At 36.7% G+C, this 15,846-nt stretch overlaps 2 protein-coding genes across 3 annotated transcripts; one reads left to right on the top strand and one right to left on the bottom strand.

Annotated features, from left to right (window-relative positions):
• Nucleotides 1-3,395: 3,395 nt before the first annotated feature.
• Nucleotides 3,396-10,366, bottom strand: si:ch211-171h4.5 (sialoadhesin). Of its 2 annotated transcripts, XM_043217158.1 has the most exons (10): nt 10,323-10,366; nt 10,049-10,105; nt 9,497-9,856; nt 7,660-7,820; nt 7,424-7,571; nt 6,927-7,196; nt 6,001-6,088; nt 4,748-4,766; nt 4,475-4,552; nt 3,396-3,696 (listed from the first exon to the last, which is right to left on the bottom strand). In XM_043217158.1, exons 1-10 carry the CDS (start codon nt 10,342-10,344, stop codon nt 3,631-3,633), a joined length of 1,269 nt encoding a protein of 422 aa, XP_043073093.1. In that variant the 5' UTR covers nt 10,345-10,366; the 3' UTR covers nt 3,396-3,630. The 2 variants fall into 2 exon arrangements, with proteins under 2 accessions (XP_043073093.1, XP_043073094.1); XM_043217159.1 differs by lacking the exon at nt 9,497-9,856 and having other exon boundaries at nt 10,323-10,361.
• Nucleotides 10,367-11,938: 1,572 nt separating this feature from the next.
• On the top strand, nt 11,939-15,716 carry LOC122323367 (C3a anaphylatoxin chemotactic receptor-like). The gene is made up of 3 exons (XM_043217163.1): nt 11,939-12,140; nt 13,291-13,843; nt 14,530-15,716. The coding sequence occupies exons 2-3, from the start codon at nt 13,292-13,294 to the stop codon at nt 15,040-15,042; spliced, it is 1,065 nt and encodes a 354-aa protein (XP_043073098.1). The 5' UTR covers nt 11,939-12,140; nt 13,291; the 3' UTR covers nt 15,043-15,716.
• Nucleotides 15,717-15,846: the final 130 nt, after the last annotated feature.

Raw genomic sequence — 15,846 nt, 5'->3', positions numbered from 1 at the left:
TCATTATTTTACATTTTTCCATGCACTATAAGTGAATCGTGCCTGACTGTATAGGTCAGTTTTACGATGCAGCAAGTTACAAAAAAAAAAAAAAAACATAAAAACAATTGCAATGATGCATACATAGCGTAAACGTCACACAATATAAAAAAGAGGTCAGTGGAAATAATGCATACTGATAGTGTTTAACGCTCTTCTACACTGGGGTTACCAAAAAGGTTTAGAAGTATGATGAATCACGGTTTAGCACATATATTCAGGCCCTCTGTATATTTTAATCTATTTTTTTAACATGATATGACGCCGAGCTGATCGGCAATAGCACATGGGAAAATGGATCATTTTGATTAAGTGATTCGTAATAGACTTGGTTGATCTCATGGATGATGATATCATCTTATCCGATGCAACAGGTCGGAAATCATTGGATGGAGAACACACCTTTAGTGCCCTTCCCAAAAAGTGGGGATAATTCGTTACTCACCACAGGATATTCCAATGTTCTGCTTTAGTCATGCACCTCATTGAATGTTTAGAAGCACATGCTTTGTCTGGGGGAAACCATTCTTCTATTCTTCTGCAGCATCGGAAGTTGCATCATGTTTTTTGACACAGCAGCCTTTTCATAGCGCTGGGGTGGGGGGGTGGATTGTTAATGCTCAATAGGCAGCAGTTCATTGTGGTGTAATTGAATGCGTTTATACTAGAAGACAAGCCACTTTTAGACCAAGTGGGTGGATTCTTTGAGGTGTTTAAATTCCTAAAAGGAATGCATGATCAAGCAGAAACAACATCCTTTCCTCTATTAATGAATCATAGAATCTGTGAACTCAACACTCTGTTTTGCCTCTTTCCGTTTTCCAACTTGTGCTTTATATATATGTGATATACACACATTAGGCATAACATTATGACCACCTTCTTAATGTTGTGTTGGTCCCCCTTTGACTGCCAAAACATCCCAGACCCCTCAAGACATGGACTCCACGAAGACCCCTGAAGGTGTTCTGTGGTATCTGGCACCAAGATGTGCATCCTAAAAATATGTACATGTATTTACAACTACATATTTACATTTTTAGATATTATATAGATATATATTTAGTGTATAAACAAAATATATTTTTATTAAAAATATGCATTTGTGTGTATTTATATATACATAACAAATTAATACAGTACACACACATTTATCGTGTAAACAAAAAATCAAGCGTTACCGGTTAGTTCTAGCAGATCAAGTCAAGCTTGCATCAGCTGATTCTCAACTAACTTTAGGAACATAACACATATCACGGCATTCCTATATAAGCTCTTAACGCTATTAATCAGCAGATTTTTCTCCTCCTTTTGCACAGTCAGGGCTTGGCTTTCTGATACACTTAAATATCATTAAATACATTAATGACATCCGCTTGTTCTGTTCTGTTAACCCTAGGGGGATTTTAATGCTGCTCTTCCTGCTCATTCCTGACGTGCTGCATAGGCAGGGAGTTTTTGCACAGAACAGAACCATTCATAAAAATCATGTGGTCGAGAATCTTTAGAAATAATATAATGCTCTTTCTCTCTCGTCCCATATGAATTCATAACATTTTTCCATGGCTTACTAATTTGTTCCTTCACTGTACTAAAATTGTGGGTACTCTGTACGTATATGATCATGCATATACAGTGCAAAATTATGAATGTGCTTCACACACCGCCTATCATAGTATAAAATCGCTAAAGCAGGATATTGTGTTACAGCAATAGATGTATTTTGTCCCCATTTCCTTCTATTCTTTTGAACAAGGAAACGTTATACAGAGGTAAAAGCACAGAATTCCCATCAGAATGTTTTTCTGAGGAGCTGTGCTAGGAGGAAGGGTTAATATTACAAAAACCATCCACAAACTCCTAGATCTGTGAATAAAGGGGAATCCCATAACAAATCTCAAGGCGGTGGATCGCATACCTCAGTGTCTTTGCTGACCCTAATCTCTTTTGTGGCCGACCACTGTTATGTTTGGCAAAGCTACATTATTTCCAGTTAAGCGGAGTCAAACTGCGGGAAACAGCGAACGACCAAAAAAATATCCAGCTAATATTTTGAGTGACGTAGGCCAACAAGCCCGGGCAGGATAGTTTTAGTCATAGCAGTCTACTATGACTCTATGTCTCACTACGGCCTCACAGAGACAGACCTGCTCTCACGCGCACATTTTTCGAGCATGATCCAAGCACCTGTCATCATCAGTGAGTCCAAGCCAGGCTCCGGTCATCTGTGACATCATCACGAGACTTTTCCTGTAGCGTGAGCACCATTGTTATTGTTCCATGACCCTTAACCCATTCAGATCTACCGATGCTGTGTGACGTGTCTCCTAAAAGTGTTACACTTCCATTCACTCTGTTATTTCCAAGTACAGACGTCTGGGTTATAAAAAGCCATCATTCATAGGTGCCAGTCAGTAGCGTACGTTTATATATTTTCCTTTTATGTGTATGAATATTAAAACCTTCCAGCTCACAATGGTTAATAGTTTCCAAGTGTTTACCACAGCTTGTAATAATGCTTGTTTCTGATTGGCTGATGAGCTATGATGTTATTTCAAAGAGCTGGACAGAGCAAATTGGATAAGAATGTTTTTTTTTTTTACTTAAAATATTTGTAATGCACCCTTTTTTAACATGCTGATGCGTTTCTTCTTCGGCCTCTCATGGCTCATCTATTTCAAATTATGAATCTTACTTCTAGACGGAAATATACAAACACGTCTCCTTACTTAAGTGCAATTCACCAGTCACTGTCTGTGAAATAGTGACTTTTCTGTGATGCACAAACTCACCGGCATCATCACAAAGAGCTGACAGAGAGGGAAGTGTGATTTCCGTTTTCGACACACTTTGATCTGCTTGCCAGTGACTAATGGAATGTGAAGAATTTAGCAGACAAGACAGAGAAAGCGATTAAAGAAGTGACTGAAAGTGAGAGTAAGAAGAAAAATCTTTATCTTATTTATTTTCCAATGTATTTATGAAGAGATGTCACAAGTCTTTAACCTACGTAAAACACACAAACATACATGATGCACAAACACAAGGGACTTAATATTGTGGTAAAAGATGATGACAGATGCGTCAGTACCAACCCCAGGGAATTTTTTAACCCACTTTAGTCTAATAGTTTTGTGTGTGTGTGTGTGTGCATGCAATTGTTCACACTTGTTGGTAAGTGTTACAACCCTTTCTGTCTGGCCAGATACACACACACACACACACACACACACAAAACATGTTATGTTATATATAATATAACAATATAAAATATATACGAGTGTGTGTGTATTTCCAAAGTACATGCTTTAACTGTGTGTATTTATATATACATAATAAATAAATACTGTGCAAAATGTTAACAAAAACCTTTATTTTGGACATGATTTATCGATTTATAGATTTTGTAACATTATAAATGTCATTGTCACTTTTGATCAATGTAATTCACCCTCGCTGAATTAAAGTATTAATCTTACTGATGCCGGTTCTGTCATTTTGATTTAATTAATTGCTTTTACTTTTGTCAAGCAGCCATATGAACCCGAGAACCAAAGTATTTTGTATAATTTTCATTCCAGGCCACAACTCCTAACTGGGCTGAGGTTTACCAAAGTTTCTGTTTTCATAGTCGTCTTCGCTTCTGCTGGCCCTTGACTGCAGCAAAGGGAAGGATACATCATATACACATCATTTATTATAAAATCCTCTACTGTATGCATTAAGTACTTATATATTATTCAGTGCAATAATGCACCAATATGCAGATGATTACGCAACAAAAAAACTAAACTAAGATGATTATTTGAATGAAAACTGTTTGAAATTTTAGCACGTTTCAGGGCAAAAGCTTAAATAACACCAGGATATGACAAATATGACAATTTGGCATCTTTAATATTATTTCTAATGAACTGTGATAAAGCAGCTTGTGTCATCACAATTCATATGAAATCAGGACATATTTCTCCCCTCTATCTTATAAGCACACTCTCCAAAGCATAAAAAAATTGCACATGCAGCATGTCAGCATGTAAAGATCAGCATATCGGTGCTTAATATGCTTGCACAACTCTTGTTTTCTGAGAAATAATTTCTATCTGCTTCCTGTCTCAGGAAATTGATAACCACTCTGCCAGTTGATTTAACGGTTGATTGAATAATGTCACTAAAACAGTCATAGTATCTAAACACAACTTACATGGAATAGAACTGCTGTTTTCCAGAGAAATATGAAATACAGCTGTGTTTAATGCATCTATCAAAGGTCACGTGCTTTCAAAGATGCGCATGCAAGTTCAAATAGAAGCGTGTTGTTTTTCTGTGTGTAGCTTAACAAAACTTTTAATACTAAGGTTCTGGAAGGGAATTAGTTGATGCATATTGAGATATTATGTAATACGCAAAGAGCAAAAGTTTATAAGAGGACACTGACCTGTATTACATCATACACTGACTCACTTGTCCCGTGGAGGGTGGTGTAGGTCATGGGTCCGCGCAAACTTTCAGATGCCTAACAGTACGAAAGACAAATACAATTGCAGCATCTTTAAAAATCACAAATATCTGGCATCCAATGAATTTGTTTCATATAATTTAGGTAATAAATCTTCCCCACCCTAGTATTTGCTCTATGAATTGGCCTGAAAGCAAATTTTGAGCTATGGTATGCTGTTTATCTGTCGATTTATGATGATGTCATACTTACTTGAAGTCTTTTTAACAGGCTGAAAAAAAAGATGAAAAAATATAACATGGTTATAAATTAAGTAACAATTAATATGCCAATGCTTTTAAGCTTTTTGAAAATAGTCAACACTGCAGCTTTAGGAAACGAGCGTCTCTCTAATGGTAGTCATTTAAAGTGTCCTTATCATGGATTTTGAAAATGAGCTTTCATGCAGTGTGTTTTAAAACCGAAAATGCACCTTTAAATTATCGTCTCTCAAAAGAATGATGTGAACGAGTGATGTCAAGGTGAAACATTCGCATATTCCCCGCACACAGACCTGGGACCTGGTGTCGGTCTGAATAGAAATGTTAATTCATTCTGTGCCACTACTGCTTTTGCAGTGTTAAAAGCTGCGTTGATTGGTCGTCTAGCGGCGTGCAAAGGAGGTGTTTGGAAACATGAATCGTTAAAGGAATTGTTTAAGAGTTGTTGAACATAAAAGGTAAAAAATAAATGCATATTATAAGAAAATTAAAGTGTTTTTTTTTTACTTTTGCATGAATGTCAACCTGTTGTTAGGGACTCCCAAAACCAAAATATGATCAATTTATGACCGATAATAGGGGCATTTTAGAATTAATCGTTGTTTAAATTTTTTTTTGGAAAGTAACATATAAATTACAATACTGTCTAGGAGGCTACTGCCAATGCTGCTGGACAGCTTTATACAGCTACATCACAGACCTCCTTAAAAAAATTTATCAAATGAAAATTAGTAGCAAATTTACCACAGCTCATCCAAGATATAGACAAGTTTGTTTCTAAATATGAAGAAACTCTTTATAACTCCTAAAAACTCTTTAGTGGTGAATTTCATTTTTGTACAAACACAAAGCTTTTCACTTGACGCTATGCTCACTGATAGTGTTATGTGGATTATTTGTGGATTTTGTGTTCTTATTATTGTGTTTGATTTCTCATCCTGACGGCACCCATTCAGGCACAGTGCGTGGTGAGCAAATGATTTAATGCTTAATTTCTCCTAATCCTTACGCCAGCCTGTGGCATCTTATGTTTTCTTTTTTCTTGTGCTTTGAATTATTTGTAATTTGTATGCATCTGTTAACTTTTTGCCAATTAAGGTTCGTTTTAAATGAGCTTTATAAATAAATCTGAATTGAACCGAACCCATTGTTTAAAGGAAATTAGTGTCTGTACTTCACAGCTGATCTTCTTGTGCTGATATAATGATATTATAACATATTATGGATGGCAAACATCTAACCCACCTTTTGTATTTGACCAAGTCCACTGCGGTAACAAGAATTAAGAAAAACGTTAGAAGTCCACATATAACATACGGTGCAATGGAGCAACCTGAATCAGAAACAGAAGAAAAAAGCCATAAAAGCCAAAAGCCATCACTATATTATGACACACACAGACACATGTTATGATATTTACTTGCATACCACTAAAAGAACACCCAAGGAGATACATAACTCAAGTTCACTTAAAACATATTGCTTTGCACATTACGAATGGTCTGAGAATGAACATTCTTAAAGTTAGCGAGTTTTCACATCAATTAGGCCTAAGTGCCCACTGATACTCTTATGAATGTATTGATGTGGTTCTGATGTAGACTCCTATTTAATTGCTTGTTTACCCCGGGGACTGACCATGTGTCCAGTTACTGCCCCCTACGAAGCCACATCAACACTGCCACCAAATTTTTCAAAGAGCCTGTCTGCCATGAATCACCTTCATCATTAGTCAAGCATAGATTAAATCACTCTACTAAAGTGATTATGGGTCAGTGACACACAAAGATGTCCAAGATGATGAAAGGAAAGCATACGTTAAGCTTCCTCGACATGTAAACGAGCAAACAAAAAAAAGTTTTGATTTGACGTCAACGGGTGTAAGCAAATAAATTGCGTATTTCTTAACCCCTTGAATTGAATACATATGAGTGTACAAGAGAAATATTTTTTTGCTCCATTGCTCATGTTATGGTTTGGCACGTTGTGTCTTGTTTTTGATATCGAGATCATTTTTTAGTCTTAAGCAGCTGCTTACTTATAAAATGCAGCTAATAGGAAAAACATCATAATTGTTGGACAAAGTAGCTTATTAGCTTGCAAATACCTGAGTTATTAAAAAAAAAAAAAAAAAAGAAACTAAAGGTTTCTGCTAATAGGAGGATATTTACTATTTATGGTCAGAGCGACAGGTCTCGATTGGTCGGTCCCGTGGGTGTTGTAGACCTTGCAGACATACAGACCCTGAGCAGTACTTCTGGCTATCATTGTTAGATTCTGTCCTTGATTCTGTAACTCTAGCTGTCCAGATCCGCTGTCTCTGTACCACTCATAACGCTGGACCGCAGGGTTAGCATCACTGCGACAGCTCAGCATCACCACACTGCCTTCAGACGCTGGACCCGATGGACTGACCAGGGCTATGGTGTTTTGGGGAGCATCTAAAAAATAAGGTTAAACTGTTTTATTCATTGGTTATACTTATACACTTATACTTATACTTACACATAATTGGGTCCAAAGAGGAAAAATATTTTCCCAAATTAGGCAGAATATCATCATGTTTGTATTACATACAAACACTAAAAGCATTCAAAGCGCATTCATTCAGACATAAAAAAAAGTATTGATTTTATGCTTTTTGATGTTTTTTTTATCTTTTACATACACAGCACTCTAAGGGTGACGCCGGTTTGTGCCGTTTTTTTGCTGTCCTGGGAGTACAAAACAGAGCAGGAAACTTTCAGGTGGTCAAGCAGGGGAGTCACATCGAACGTCTGAGAGGAGACTAACAGTGTCTGTCCAAATTCATCCATCTTAAGAAAAATAAAACAGGGTTTTTATTAAATTTCAGTATATAAAGCTGGGTAGTTTAACCGTGTTCTGTTTCATGTTACATTTCACCTGTAGGGCTGGTGTGAGCTGTTCTCCCAGCTGTGGGTTCCACCGCATCAGAGGTTGGATTAAAGGACATGAGACCACAGTGGAACAGGTCAGTGTCAACCTGGAGCCCTCTAGAACCTCCATCACCTCAACATATGAGCTCAAGAGAGGTGGGGGAACGCCTTATAGTTAAGAAGAGAGTAAACACAGTTGTGTGTTCAGCAGACTAAACAGCAAAAAATAAAATGCAAAATGTATCCCGTTGTATTGAGAGAGTGGAAATAAGTAGAGTAATTATATATCCTGACTCATTCAGTACAAATATTATTTTATTTATTTTTTATTTCATTCATTCTAGATTCATTCCATGTAAAGTATAACATCTGAAATGATTTTTGTTTGTTATGAAAGTTCATGAAAGTAAAAAAAAGTATCTAAAAAAACATTCCAAAGGATCTAGCCTAGAAAAAAGTTCAAGTTCTTTAATGCATGTTCATTAATGCACTCCGTAATCTTTAGCACAAGCTCTAGCATCAGTGAGGAGTGAAAGGAAGTGATCAGTCTGACTCTGCTGAGGCACTATTGAGTCTTCATTTCGTCTATGTTGTTGGATCGTGTCACACATGTGGACTCCTTTGTTGTTGTTTTGGTCTTGTGCCATGTGCTCTGTGTGCCCTACCTTCCATTCCTGCTAATTGTATCATTGTCTTCAGGTGTGTCTTATTAGTTTAGTCAATTCCTGTGTGTATTTAAGTTCTAGTTTGAGTCGGTTCTCGTTTTTAAATGCGTGTGGGTTTTTTTTCCGTCCTGTCTGCCAACCTGTAAAGATATTGTTTTGTTCATAGAAGATTAAGAGTGTTTAAATTGACCTTTCTCTCACAAACCACATGCGTGACGCATCGACTGTTTCCCATCTTTCTCTTGAAAATATCCAGTAGATTCCTCATGGGGTTCCGGTCTGATATGTTGGCTGTCCAGTCAAACTGAGTTATATCATGGCCTGCAAATACTTGGAAGTGATTTTGGCTCTGGGTAGGTGCTGAATTCCCAATGGAAAAGGAAATCAGCATCTCCATAAAGCTTGTCAGCAGATGAAAGCAAAAAGTGCTCCAAAATCTCCTGATAGACTGCTGCGTTGACTTTGGACTTAATAAAACACAATGGACCAACACCAAACCCAAATCATTTCTGACTTCAGAAACTTCACACTGGACTTTGAGCAGCTTGGATTCTGTGCCTTCCTCCAGACTCCAGACCTTAACTTCCAAATTAAATGCAAAATGTGCTTTTATCAGAAAAGAGGCTTTGCTTGACAATATTGACGAGTAACCCCTGTTGCTTGTGGATCTTTTCCTACCCAATTTCTTTTTTCCAGTCAACCTTGCATTTAATATGATTTAACACAGCACTTTCATTCAGCAGTCTTCCCCTGGTATTAAAGAGATACCCTGACTTTACTGTAGTGATGGTCATTTAATAAAACTCAGATGTAAATATTCTATTTTAAAATACTAGATTTTTTACTTTCATGGAATCTCTAACCACCAAAATGACAACAAACAAAAAACTTTTGAAATGGTTACATGTAATAAATCTAAGCTTTACATGTAATAAATCTAGAATGTGTGTGTGTGTATGAGCCCTTGGACCACTCTTAAGTAGCAAAGGTATACTTGTAGCAATAGCCAACATACAGAATAATACATTTTTAACATTTAAAAAATCTTTCATGTTTCATTGAGATATTATATTTTTATAAACCATATATCAATGGAAATCTTATTTTTTGCTTTCAGATGATGCATGCAACCCAATTTCAAAATAACGGAAAAAAAGCATTCCAAATAAATATTCCAACCTTCATGGACTGTAATGTTTACTCCTGGCTCAAATGTATACTTGAGAGGTTCTGGACCCTGAAGTCTGAAAAATAAAGTGTCACTAAATCCAACTGGAAAGTTGTGAAACACAGTTGTGCAATTGTTGTTTAAGATGTTGCCAACCACATTTCCTTTTAGCAGAGACAACCCTGTTCTATGTGAACTAAGGACGTCTGGTCCATCTTTGGTTTTTTGTTTCCAAGTTGCCTCAACAGATTTGTTTAGGGACTTTTTGAACGAGTCGGGGATCTCAAACTGACATGGAATTTGTACACAGAAGCCACTTATTGCATCTATTTTCTTAGGCATTTTAATTTCCCATTTGTCACTGGCAGCATCTGCATGCATAAAAAACACACAGTTCTACATTAGTTGAATATAATGGAGGCCGGCAAATGCCAAAGCATGCAAGTGACCTAACAATGCAATAAATGGCATACGTTATTTAAAGTTGGATTAAAGCCATCATCATAAATAACACAGAGACTAATATTTCAAACCCTGCAGATTAACAGAAGCAAGTCTCTTACCTCTCAATATCCAGATTATGACAACTAGGATTTTTGGTGAACTCATGTTGGAGAGATCTGGAAAAAATACATGTTCACTTAGTCAAACAGATGCGGCTTTGAATGTTATATGTTTGTTGGCATTTTATCATTTGCTATTAATTAACTGTAAAATTATATCATCTGATTTCTATGCACACATACATTAGAGAAACACTGAATCTGAGAAAATTTGCCTATTAAATTACTTCTAGATTTCTAAATATTAGGTTTTTAATAAATAATAAACACAAACCTGATGTGGAGCCGTCAGACATTCACTTAACATCTTAACAAATGAAACAAAAGAGGAACACTGGAGTTTCATCAGACGTTTTGTGAAAAAAGGGAATTTACTATTAAAGAAATGTTTTTTCTTAGGTCAAATGTGTATTAAAAGGAATTATAATACCTTATTTAGTGTATACTCTGAGGCCTCTTAAAGCAAGGCACCTTAAGGTGAATGGCATAAAAACTACTATACAATTTTCTCTAATTTCACCACACTTCCTTAACTGATTATGCTTCGTACATGTTTTTCTTTAAAAGACAGTTTTCTAAGTGTGTTAAATTGGAAGCATCTATTTAATTTTGTGTACATCTTCATAAATTTTATATAAAATAACCTAAATCTGAACGTTGGACAAAGCTAGGTTCAGAATGCTCCTTTTTGTTGATACATTGGAGTTATTCGAGATTTTACATAAGGGAATTTGGACATCTCTCTTTTTTACGTGTGACCTTAAACTGTACTGTTAAACTGCCAGGCCAGATTCTCAAATGTTGTTCTGTATATATCTATATATCTATATTTACATCTCAGCTGTAGGTGGCAGCACAGACCAATATTTAATGCCACTTTCTCACATCTTAATTACACACACAATCACGCTCAATTTAAACGAATTAAAACGATAAAATAAACACTTAACAACAACAACAAAACATCACAGTCCTTTTTCAGCGACCTGATACTAACAGTTAACAACAAATTGATTTTAGTCAATTAGTTTATAGTATTAAATATGATCACAACCAGCATTCAGCCATTCATATCTAAGTTTGAAAACCACCGATGCGGCTATTTTAATTTTAGATTATATGTGATTGAGAAAAAATAAATAAATAAAATAGGTCACATTGACAAAGAGAATCCGTCACGCAAACTATGTGCAAATATTAGTGCAAGCAGTGTTTACATGTTAAATATACTAGTGGTTTATAAAAATCATTATTAGTAGTAGTATTGTCAATATTAGCATATTCATTGTTTGAAATGTCAGAAAAGAATGCAATGTTTTTATGTACAGTATAAAGCATGTCTGCTTTATAAACAGCAATGTAATTAGATGATAGCATATGTGGATAAATTCTGCAGATCATCACTTGCTCACCTCTGCAGTGAATGGGTGCCGTCAGAACATCAATGTAATCCACAAGCAATTTAAGTAACCCAAAAATGTGCACTAGGTCATTTTTTCCAAATGATCAAACCAAATCAAACATGCTAATCCCCAGATATTTCGAAGACCCTCTCTCTCTCTCTCTTACTGTACATCCTGTCTCTATGTCCTTATAAAAATAAAAGGCAAAATACATGGAAAAAAAAAAGATTTTGGGCTCATTCTCACGGCACCCATTCACTGCAGAGGACCCACTGGTGAGCAATGCCAAATTTCTCCAAACTTGTTGCAATGATGAAACAACCTACTCTACATCTCGGATGGCCTGAGAGTGACAAAATCCCTTTAATAATCCCCCAGAGGCTTAATGGAGTAAACACACATATGTAATTATGTTTCTGTGCTTGTTGATCTGTGACTCCTCCCTCTTCCTGTTTGTCTTCTCTTTGTCTGTAAAGAAGACACTTAATGATCACATGACAAAAATGGGAGAAAAGGGTTCAGAGAGAAGGAGAAGAGCTGGAAATGATGTCAACGAACCCGTCACTTATTTATTTGCCTGCACACTGAACATGACCTGACACTCATACTCGGTCTCTGCTGGACACGTTCACAAATTACTATGCAGTGGTGTTTCCCCAAACCCTGATTGTGACAAGACTTTCACTAAGGTAAGAACACCCAAAGCAATTCATTATCCTATTTTTTTTTATAAAATTTTCCAATGCAATATATTCTTGGCAATCATTTTATAGCATCTCTGTATCTTACTACACATTTAATTTGATATTTTTTACTATTTAAGCTGTTAAAATGCCATTATCTTTGCCTTAAATTCTTATGCCTTATTTTCTTATTAGTCACATGCATTATTGCTTTCTGTTTCAACATGAAAGGAGAAACACAATTAGCTCTGTCGCAAAACAATAGTTTTTCTTTTTCGAGAAGTGTCATCGGGTTTTACACAGTTTATTGAAGTACATCCAATTTACTGTTTTCTTGCCAGAATTGCACAACTTTAGTTTCGAGTAAATGCTTAATGTAATGGAAATACCACAATAAGGTGTTCTGACCTTTCGTTAGTCGGCAGAGCAATTTAAAATATATAGCTCGCATTAGCTTTGCTTTTAAACCAGTTTTATATGCTACAGCCTCTTAGTTGCCAGACAACTCATATTTATCTTAGTATATGGTGTCGCTCAAATACGAGCATGCGGTGACACTTACGATGAATTGCTCACTAAATGGCAGCACACCAGAAATATGTTAGCTAACATTAAGTGAAACACATCAAGGCTGTAAGTTTTATGAAATGTTATCACGAAACCACAAATCAGGTGCACAAAGATGTTTCCGATTCTGCAGATGAGTGCCATTTAAAAACACTGATTTTCTTTCCACTTCTCTATTATGTTGAAGGTGAAAGGTTCAGTTTTTTTTCCCCCTTTTCCAGACAGATATTTTGAAACAGACTCTGAGTAAGGCCTGGGTGGCATCTGTCATGTGAGAGCCCAATATGGCTAGATTAAACTATATTTAAAATCTATATAAATATTTAAACTACCGTTCCAACTGTACTTAATATTTTAATAACCACCCTATAAATACACAAGGAAACCGTACACGTATATACTTATATTTTTGTGCTCATATTTACTCATGCGTAGTATTGTAGTATTATTTAAGTATGCTTCATACACATTACAGATATCATTACCAGCATGCATTCACAAGGAACTGAAATGATGACTTGATGATCTGTGAATTACTTAAAGTGCTTAATTTGAACAGACATATATACTTTTTATTTTTGTCTTTCAGAATGGCCTCCAATGCAACACTTCTCATGCAGCCCCACTCAGACAGCTCAACCCATCTTCAGAAAATGTCAGTGGACATTGATGCCATTATGGATAATGTTACAATAGTCCTCTACACCATTACCATAATCTTCGGCATCACCGGGAACTCTTTGGTCATCTGGGTAGCTGGCATGCGTCTGAAGCCCAGCGTGACTAACGTATGGCTGATCAATCTCGCCGTAGCGGACCTGATCTTCTGTCTTACCCGTATAACTTCGCTCCTCAAAAAGCTTTTCTTCGACCACTGGCCTTTTGGACTCTTTCTCTGCAAGTTCAATGGTTTCTTCAAATACGCCAACATGTTCTGCAGTGTTTTTCTTCTGGCCGTGATCAGCGTGGATCGAGCGCTCTGCGTCTGGCGTCCAGTGTTAACCAGAGAGCGACGGACGTTATGTGCTGCTCGTGTGGTCAGCGTGGGAGTTTGGATCGTGGCGGTGATCTTTAGTTCACCGTACTTTGTGTACAGACAGGTCTACCTTGGCGACAACAACCTGAGCAAGTGCTCACTGGAGGTCAGAACAACTCAAGTATCTTATCAAGTAATTACATGTGCATATATTCAAATATTGCATGAGTTGAGTCAATGAATTATATAAATCATACATTCTAAGCAAAAAATATGAAAGTTAGGGAAATAATATACCCCAAAAATTCTGTCTACTCATCCTCTGACTTTCACACAGCAGCAGAATATACACATCTCGGATATAAATGGGATTTACAGCCTTCTATAACCGAACTTACTAAAACTGTACTGAACAGCTAGTACTGTATGTCACGGTTTACAGTTCAAGAGCGGGTTTTCGTGTGTGGTTTCTTACAGAGATGTAGGTATGAGCTGTGTGTCACTGTAGTGTGTATGGTCTGAAGTATAAGTGTAAGTCTTATTATATTGGTAAATTAAGATTTGACAGAAGAAATAGCACTTTGGTTGAACTTTTTCACTTCGTCTTGTCAAATGTATTTTTTATCTGTTTTGGACGATTGTGGTTATGATTATAATCACAAACAGACCTCGTCAGATTTATCAAATTTATCAAATTTCACACAGATGAATTAAAGAGGGTGTGTGTAGCATCCTACACAACTCCTATCAACTCCAATTGCCATGACTTTTCGCGAGAGGAAAAACTTTATTTTAGGATAGTAAATATGAAATAGTTTGTCATCTTTCAGACATCTGATTTACTTTTTGCAGGTGAAAGAAGCTTCGAAGGGTGACAATTCAGCAAAGAACGCCTTGTACAGCATCCGCTTCTTATGTGGATTCCTCTTGCCCTTCCTGGTCATCCTGTGCTGCTATATTACAGCTGGCATTGGGATACGCAGAACAAGGTTTTCTGGAAAATCGAGGCCTCTCCGGATTCTCGCCGGACTGGTCTGTGCTTTTTTCTTATGTTGGGGTCCCTACCACTGCCTACTGCTTGCCAAGATGGTGGACAAGAAGAGCCATGCTGTTAAAGTGGGCCTACCTATCGCTAAAGGCTTTGCGTATTTCAACAGCTGCGTAAACCCAGTGCTGTACTTCTGCATGGGACTGGATGTTAGGCAACGCTTCAGACAAAGCCTATCAGGGATTTATCGCAGAGCACTTATGGAAGAAGGCCAGACTTTGCAGTCCCAGGAAGGCACTGCAGAAGAAAGCTGTAATTCCATTCCAAAGACTGCAGGGATCATTCGAGACAGACCCGAGGGCATGACTAAAGTTTAAAAAGAGTTTCATTGTAATGTCATTTTTGCTTTTTAACAGGACCAGTCATTGGGAAAATATAAAGAGGAAGCCGATATATGTAAACACTGATCAAGTCCAAATGTGAAAAATCACTCTTTTTTTGCTGACAGTTATACTATCAGACTGTCTTTAAAATAAGACGGTTAAGAACTTTTACTGACAAAACCTAAAAGAGAGAACATCCAGTAATAGCAAAATTAACATGTATATATTTGTATTTTTAACACTTTGCTAAATTTTGTACATAAAAAACAACGGAAACATTGGTTTTCAATCGTCAAGGGAAACTATGGCCTGTTTCTGTGCCCTTTAAAATCAAAACCACTGTTTAGCAGCTGCTATATTTCCTTGATCCAAAGCCAATAAACTGTGGTTAGGTTTCTGCTATGGTTTCTGGCTTTGCTGAACAGCATATTAACTTAAGTCAGCTTGAGCTGTTATTGCTGATAATTCCCTTTCTGATGAAATGTGCATCTTAAGGCATACTGTGCAAAGCTTGAACTACATTTGAATCTACAATTTGAATTTACATCAATCAATCAATCAATCATTTTTATTTATATAGCGCTTTTAACAACACAGGTTGCATCAAAGCACTGTACAGTATAATGACAGGGATATATAGTGACGAGAGTGACCAATTTCTTATTAAATGCAGAGACGGTCTCTGTAGTCAATTCAACGATAGTCACTAGAAGTTAAGTGTCCCCAACCAAGCAAGCCAGAGGCGACAGCGGCAAGGAAACAAAACCCCATGCATATAGAATGGAGAAAAAAAAACCT

This window comes from Puntigrus tetrazona, chromosome 19 (assembly GCF_018831695.1).
Source record: "Puntigrus tetrazona isolate hp1 chromosome 19, ASM1883169v1, whole genome shotgun sequence".
Taxonomy (NCBI): Eukaryota; Metazoa; Chordata; class Actinopteri; order Cypriniformes; family Cyprinidae; genus Puntigrus; species Puntigrus tetrazona.
Note: the sequence above shows the minus strand (reverse complement) of the source record. Positions and strands in the feature narration are given on the sequence as shown.